General features: G+C 44.3%; 1 protein-coding gene across 1 annotated transcript; it reads left to right on the top strand.

Annotated features, from left to right (window-relative positions):
* Positions 1-3,182: 3,182 nt before the first annotated feature.
* Positions 3,183-7,477, top strand: GKN1 (gastrokine 1). Its single transcript, XM_054180927.1, is given in 6 exon segments — positions 3,183-3,217; positions 3,479-3,617; positions 3,991-4,146; positions 4,369-4,479; positions 6,237-6,375; positions 7,359-7,477. Coding segments are annotated over 6 exon segments (699 nt in total).
* Positions 7,478-8,238: the final 761 nt, after the last annotated feature.

The following is an 8,238-nucleotide window of genomic DNA, read 5'->3' as shown; positions in this document are numbered from 1 at the left end:
GCAGCCTGGTCGGTTCAGGAGAATGGTTCTGGGGTCTTGAATAGTTAACTGACATTAAAACCAAAGCAAAACTGCACCCCAAAGCAGGTTATTATCCCCTCCAAAGAAAAGCAGCCACATGGTTGCAGTATTTAAACACAGTTCCTGTCTGACTTGCCTTGTAGTTTGTGGAGGGAATCTCCTCTCCTTTTCCAATGTCACACTGCATTTTCCCTGACATCAAGCAGGCACAGCCCTCGTCACTTGCCCCATCGCATGTCACTGGGAAATGTCTTTCTGGGGCCCTTGGAGCCCTTGAAAACTATGGGCCACACTCTGTAACAGGTGATGGTTTAAAGGCCCCTGAGGCAGCAGGGGTCTGACCTGAGCAGGGCCTATGGCACAGCACAACATCACACACCCCCGCTGTCACAGCCCTGTGTGCAAAGGGAGCAGCAGCCTTGTAGGAAAACAGGGGGACCCTCTCCTGGGCTCAAACCAGAGACTCCACGGTCCCCTTGGCAAGGAATACCTGGGCACGGATGCTTCTGGCAAGGGATGACGCCTGCCCCAATACCATCTTGTTTCAGGCCAAAATTTCAACAAGAAGGAACAAACACTTGCAGCAAGGCCCGGCTTCTTGCAAAACTACTTTAACTTCATGCACGTAGATTCCTGGTTTTACTACAACATTACACATTGTGATGCTTAATACATATCCAAACTCTTTATATTCCATTAAAAGCTTGAATTAACTGTATATCCTACAGTAACCATTTTATAGAAGACGGGGAACGACTACCGAACCATTGAAGCAAAGTATTTGCTTCTTCCTGACCCTAGGAACTTAACTGGAATATAACATTCTGGGAGGCGTCTTGCTCTAACTGGGACATCATTACGTTTCACAGTGTTCATTATTCAAATTTAAACTGATCCAGGTTTAGACTGATTGGGAAGAGAACAAAACTCAAAAAGAGATTGCTAAGTAGAGACACGACAGAAAGGCTCCAGTGAACCCAAAGAGACACCAATGCTCTGCCTCTCAAAATATCCATATAAGTACAGAGATATACAGATATTCTTAACAGTGTAGAAGACTGTAGTTGCTTACCTCGCACAAAAAGATCCCTCTCAACAAGGCTGAGGCCTGAGCTTTTTCACTAAATACAATTTCCATGATCTACAATGATCACTTCAGTAACTCAGGCTGTCTGGAAAATACCACATCTTCACCTTCCCGAATTTCATTAAAATTGTAACTTGAATTCTGAGGGCCAGTATGCCACATAAGCATTACAAAGTCAGAGGATTTTATCCTAAGTCATACCGCCCTGTTTTTCTCCTATCCCTCAGCAGGCAGAACATGCAGATTCAACTGCATTTACATTTAAAAAAAAACACACGTAAAAAACTATATTGACAGAAAAAAGTTCAAAAGAGTGACTTGACTATAATTAAAAAGCCATATTGTAATCTAATTAATGTATGAATACCCTCATGTACTTTAAGACAAATTCAGGATGCTGAGAGAACCTGAATCGAGAGGGATTATTTTTTTTTTAAAACACAAAAAGTGATATTCTCACTTGAGACACCGCCAGCAGGTCTAACGTCAGTCTTCTGGAAAGAAAATACTTCCACAACTGTGAAAGAATATAATTGGAGCGGCTAAAGCTGCCGGCGTTGCGCCGCCGCCTCAGCAGGGTTTTCCCGCCCTTTTTCCAGCTTCGCCCCCCCCCCCCTCCCCCCCCCCGCCCCGGTCACGCGCCCAGCGGGGCCTCAGAGGCCGCCGCCTCAGTTTTGCCCCTCTGCCGCCCTGCGCCCGCAACTCAGGATAAGGAAACTCTCTGGTTCCCTCAGCAAAGGGGTAATTCCTGTCAGGCCGCGAAGGAGTTTTCTCCATCTTTCTCCTCAGGTTTCTGGGTTGTTTTTTTTTCCCTCTCTCCCCAGCGGTGCCACAAGTGGGCGAGCGCGAGTGCAGTCCCCCTCAGACCGCACAGACCGACGTTTTTCACAGAAATGCATACAAGCTTGTACAGACCCAAGAATATAACCACCATTTCGCAGAACTTTATGTCTCAAAAGCGCCCTTTGGAATTGCAGACTCAATTCAGTGAACCTGAGACCAGATTTAATTTAAAATTGCACTTGCAGGACTGCTTAGAAGTTATTTTTGTGCGCTAAAACCCCCTACTTCTATTAATAATGTGCTGGATTCCAGTTGAAAAGTAATTTTGCAACCTTTACCTGCCACAGACTCGGGCTGCACACAGAATTAAATGAGCAACTTGACAAAAACCTCCGTAACTGAATGATCACCTCTTTCAATGAGTATTTGTATCACCACAGAAAAGAAGCTGAGGCAAGGAGAGAAAAAAATTATTCTTGCCACCTCAAAGAACAAAGACACCCACAGACTGGCACATGTATGACGCTTTTCAGCTTGAACTGCCTATTTATCGTAAAATAATTTTCAGTGGCAATGTGGTATTTGGGCCAAATATTCTGGTGGGCCCTATGGTTACAGGGTAACATACAGTACATTTTGGGAAGTACAAAGGCTCCTGTTTATTTTGTATTTTGTCTACTGTAAGGCTTTTCTTTTCAACCCGAGGCTATCTCTGGTCTGAAGTTTGGTGTGAATTTTCAAAAGTAATTAGTACATGTCAGAAAGTTACTTAAGTTACTTTAAAACATGTTTAATTTTTCACGGCAAATGGATTCTTATCTGACAATCATCAGACTCGGGAAGGTCAAAATTTGCAGAATTACAATCCCCGTATTTATGAAGTAGTTACAGCAGGAAATACTTTCCAGTGACAGGCAGACAGGGATGCAAATGGCAAAATAATTTTATTTCAACACTTAACCGTTCCACTTATATATATCTGAAAACGTATATAAGGTGGACAGTTCACCTTGTGCATTCTACCTGCACCGGCATCAGCTCTGCAGTCAAGATGAAACTCACTGTGAGTATGCATGCTTTTTCTTCCTTAGAAACTAAAACTTTGATTCAAAACCATTGCCTTTCTCTCTCAGAAGTGCCTGTGTCTGTCTGTAACAGAAAGGTATTCTCTGGGGAGATTTTCCTCCTCCAGAGTGAGCAACTCAGACCCTATTAACCTAATCAGATGAAGAGGTAAGGATTTTTTTAAAGGCTTAGCTATACATTATTTGATCTACAGGAAGCCTAATCCATGTCCATTTTTGTCAATGCTTTTGCAAAACCAGAGCAATGCACTAATGGATCAGCCGCTTTCTTGCAATGCCCAACCAGAAGAAATTTACATTCCTTCTCCCCATCCCGGTGAAGTATCTGTATGCCTCTGTACAGGTCTCAGAAGCAACTTCAGAGTCGGCTCTTAAAAAAGCAACCTCCTACCTTCCCAGTTTGCGTTATTCTAGGGTAAAGCAAGGATGACTCATTTTAGGTGACTACTGTAATTCCAGTATGAAACCAAAAAAGGATCCAAAGAGTACACTTTAACACCAGATCAGGAAAAAGGCACTAGCTTTCTCACGACCAGATTTGTCAGCCAGACCTGCAGCTACAATTTTGTTTTCGATTTTGATTTCAGATCGTGACTACCGTCCTTCTTGGACTCTTGCTGACTCCAGCCCTTGCTGAATACGTGAGTATACTGACCAAGTTACACATCCATTGCTGCTGTTTTCTAGATTCCCTCCTTCTAGAATTTTCCTTGCTTCTTTCCCCATCCCTTTGGAGGATAGGAATCTAAAACTTCTTTCATGCACAAAACTCTACAGCCACCAGGAGACAGTTGTAAGATACAGAAATTATTCGCTGAATCTATTACAAGAATTCTTACGGCTACTCCAGAATGCCACAGCCTTATTTTGTTGTCATTTTGAAAAGACGGTGGTCACTAGAGGTGCTCCCTGTGGGCCACATTTTTTCTGTTCTAGCAGTGTTTTTCTAAGCTCTGGGCAGATAACTGGCTCTAACTTGAAAGTCTAAAAGGGTTGTTTAATTTTGTTCTCTAGTTTCCGCAAAAAGGCATAAGCCAGCAAATCGTAACCAGGCAATTCACCATTGTCGGAGGCTTCCAAATTCTGACCCTCAACAGGGAATGGCGCGTGGCAACTATCGAGCAAAGGAGCAACCAAGGATCATGGAAAACCATTTGGAACTACAATCTGGTGAGTGGCAAGGAGCACGCTTTTTTCCGAAAACGTACAAGACGACCAGCTCCTATACAGAGATGACCAAAATATAGGATTTGTTTCTTTATTCCTAACACCGAGTCCAAGTTTTGGGGTCAAAACTATCTGCATTTATTGCTTTTTTTTAAATGCAGATGTTATCCCAATCTCCATTCTTGAAAAACTGAATTCCTTATTGTCAAAAACTTTACTTTACAGGGCTACATTGCAAGCAGAGTGCTGTCACAGGGAACTTGCTACATTTCCGTAATGAACAGAAATGTGATACCTCGCTTTGATACCCTCATCACGCTGGCTGAGCAGAACATGGTAAGATGAAACAGGAGTAGTTGCTTGCAAAGTTGTAGGGTGATGCAAAGGAAACATTGTTCTTTTCTTTTAAACGCACAGTTACTTTAAAAGCCATTTAGATCACGCCATTGAGTATGAAGTACCATATTGATGGTACCCGACTTGTGTTGGGTCGATGGTTGGACTCGATGATCCGAAAGGTCCCTTCCAACCTAGACAATTCTAGGAATCTACGATGATTCTATGAAGCACTGGAGGAGGGTTTTCCTGGTTTTTTCTGATGCTGTAGATTACTTAGATTATTTTGACGATGTTTTAAAAGATTATTTAGACAGACTGCTTTTTAAACAATTTGTTACGCTTAAAGATTTTAGATTTTTGGCATGGTGCTCTTCATCATCTCAGTCTTTGAAGGCTACAAATCCCATTTTTCTAGGCAGCTCTAGCTGAGGAAGAGCAAATAATCCAGTAATGAGGAAAAAAGTTTAAATAAGATTTCAAGCTTTCCAAACTTCTTCAAAAGAACCAAGCACCCTACGAGCACGAGTTCAGCCCACACAATGAGCCACAGACATTTTAAACCCGATTTTAGCATAAGGCATACTAACCTTTTGTAGACACTGGCTTGTCTGGAACCCTGAGAACTGAGTCCTTGTAAAAATCCTGGCTTTAAAGGACAAGAAGGCATGGTGGGGAAGAAAAAGGGAAGAGTTCACGCGGGTACCGGCCTGAGCAAAACCATTCGGCTCTAGCTAGTTCTAGGCTTGCTTGCACTACGGTGCATCTCACTGCCCCCCCCGAGGCTTATCTCAACTCCTTGCTTAGCAGCAAGAAGGAAGCATATTGGAGTGGGCATTCAGGAACCCTTTGATAAGATTCCACCAGAACTTTGAAAGCCTACATCAATCCCCGTCATCCCTGCTAAGTGTGCCTTTACCCTGGAGTTCTTCAACCTGTTTCTTGACTGTGCTTTTTCTTTCCTGAGAGGATGAGATTTTCACAAGTGGCAGGATTTTCTTTTTCTGAACAGCCACGTGGCTTGGGGCTTTGCTGTGGGAATGGTTTTTCAAGAGAAAAAGAGTAGGTGCATCAACTGGCCCCTCTTCCCAGCTACGTTTTCTATGAGGAAGTTTAGGTCTGCAGGTTGCTAGGGAACAGCTGGAAACCTTCCATGGCGTTAATTATTTCTGGGCAGTAATATCTAAAAATACTTCTGAGTCATTTCAATACAAAATTGGGTTTTTCGTTTCGGAACATTGCTTTGCAGATGCTGTTGTTCAGACCTCCATTTTCCTTTAGGGCCTAAGAGAGCACCTCTATAGTCAACAGCCTTTCCCCCATATTAATTGTCTGAGCCCAAACAGGAATCCGGTGGCTGGAGCTGAATAAGGAGAGGTGCAAAGCAGCAGGAAGCCTAGGGCATCAGAGAAAAGGCAGGCGTCCAGACACTTTGTCCAGACAACGGAGCGCTCAAGTAGGAAAAGATAGCTGAAATTCATTTGAAACAAAGCACTCTGGAGCAGTTCAGAAAAAGCTGCCCCACTGAGACACTCCGAGTTCTCAAACAGGTCATAAGCAACACTTGCACATAATTTTAGTGTAAATGCATCTGCCCTGTGTTGCTGCTGCCCTCTTTGGCTCCCCTGTTAGAAGGCTGAGTGAACAGCCTTCCCCTTCCAGGCTTCCAAGTTACAACCTGAGCAAAGGAATACGCGTAGCATTAAGCAGATTGAGGCATTCATTGATCCTGCTGAGTGATGTTCTTTGATGTTTAGGGCCTGAAAGGTCAAGGACAACCTGCAAGGGAGATCACGTTTGTCGTCAAGGGCCCTGTCCTTGACCTCACCTCTTACGGAACAGACATCATGGCTATGTGCAGAGGACTCACAACCTACCTGACTTACGAAGTTTACGGTGAGTGCAAGCAAATGAATTACCAACCAGGCATTTTTTCCCCTTGGGCAATAATACACAAATGCTGCTCTTCCAACTAGAGATGGGCACAAATCAAGAACCTCAGGAGTTGCAGAAAGGGTTCAGTACCTCTGCAGATCAGCATTGGAACAGTGCTGAGTCACAACCTCCATAAATGGTGAATTTCAGAGGTGGAAGGATTGCTTTACCTAGGAGTTTAAAGACCTACACACTTCACAGGATTCGCCAGTCATGTCAAAGCCTGTCAGGGCCTGTGAACTGGCACTAGCATAACCGTATAGCGGACAGCAATAGATACTAACAGTGTAGAGTATAATAGTGCCCCTCGCTACTGGAAAACCAAAAGAATATGGAATAGCAAGTCTTTGTGATCATTCATTTCTGATCCAGTTGTGTTTGGTGACTCCAGAGGAATCTTTCACTATCCATGTAAAATATTTCTATTACAGCAGTTATTAAAAACATTGCTCCCTCAGAGTAATAACATGCACGGTCGGTAGGATGCCAGCCATTGCTATGGAGACTAGTATAAATCAGCTGCCTTGCTGTGGGTGCCATAATCACATCCTGATCACTTGCAATAGAATTTCTTGTATCGTGGGGAAAAAAAAGGAAATTCTTTTAAAATGTATATATAGGAACTCAGTTTAACTCAGAGGAGTTAATCCTGAAGCACCAACAAAGTACTCTGAGCCTTACTGCAAGCCGATTGCCTGCAAACCCTGTCACGAGAAAGATGCTCTGCAGATCAGGCACAGGATGTGGCATCCAGACATAGCAGCAGTTCCACCCGCTCACTGCTTGCTTTGCTAATTGCTTTGGTACTCGAGATGGCTCAATTTGATTACAAATGCAAGTGCAGCGTGCCAGGTATTAAGGGCTGCCGATGAATTCAAAGAGCACTTAACACCATCTTAGCTATGACCTCATGGTATTTTTTCTTTCTTTTCTTGTTTTTAAAGGACCACAAAATACATACAATTACGGATCATGCACTGTACTTGATGTCCTGCAACTCGTGGACCTCAAGTACTGTCAGGCAAATAACAAGGGCCCAATCCAAGGCTATCAACCTTTCTGAAGCAAGCACGGATGCCCAATAGCTGCTGTACAACCCCAATGCTGTTCTTCCCTGGCATCTCCTCTTTCGAGAGATTCCTTCTTGATGCTTCAGATGCTGAAACAGATCAATTGGCAACCATATCTTTCAATTAAAGACCTTTAGCATGGATTAACTCTGGCTAGTTTCTCATTACTATAGCCTTTATCATCTATGAACGCATCCTGAAAATATTTTGATTGCATCTCTTCTACCCCTTGTCAGCCCTTTGAATGCACTTTTAAAAGCCTGCTCTTAACACAGGGCACACCCACAGAGGTGGGCAAGCACCAGAGTATGTATATTACAAATACGGCACACTGAGTAGTTACCTTATGAACCTCACGAAATTCAACAAGGGCAAGTGCAGGGTGCTGCACCTGGGGAGGAATAACCCCCTGCACCAGCACAGGTTGCGGGTGACCTGCTGGAGAGCAGCTCTGTGGAAAGAGACCTGGGAGTCCTGGGGGACAACGGGATGACCGTGAGCCAGCGATGGGCCCTGGTGGCCAAGAAGGCCAATGGCATCCTGGGGGGCATCCAGAAGAGTGTGGCCAGCAGGTGGAGGGAGGTCATCCTCCCCCTCTGCTCTGCCCTGCCCTGGGGAGGCCCCATCTGGAGCACTGGCTCCAGTTCTGGGCTCCCCGGTTCCAGAAGGACAGGGAACTGCTGGACAGGGGACAGCAAAGGGCCACCAAGAGGATGAGGGGACTGAAACATCGCTCCGATGAGGAAAGGCTGAG

This window comes from Rissa tridactyla, chromosome 20, assembly GCF_028500815.1.
Source record: "Rissa tridactyla isolate bRisTri1 chromosome 20, bRisTri1.patW.cur.20221130, whole genome shotgun sequence".
In the NCBI taxonomy this organism is placed as follows: Eukaryota; Metazoa; Chordata; class Aves; order Charadriiformes; family Laridae; genus Rissa; species Rissa tridactyla.
Note: the sequence above shows the minus strand (reverse complement) of the source record. Positions and strands in the feature narration are given on the sequence as shown.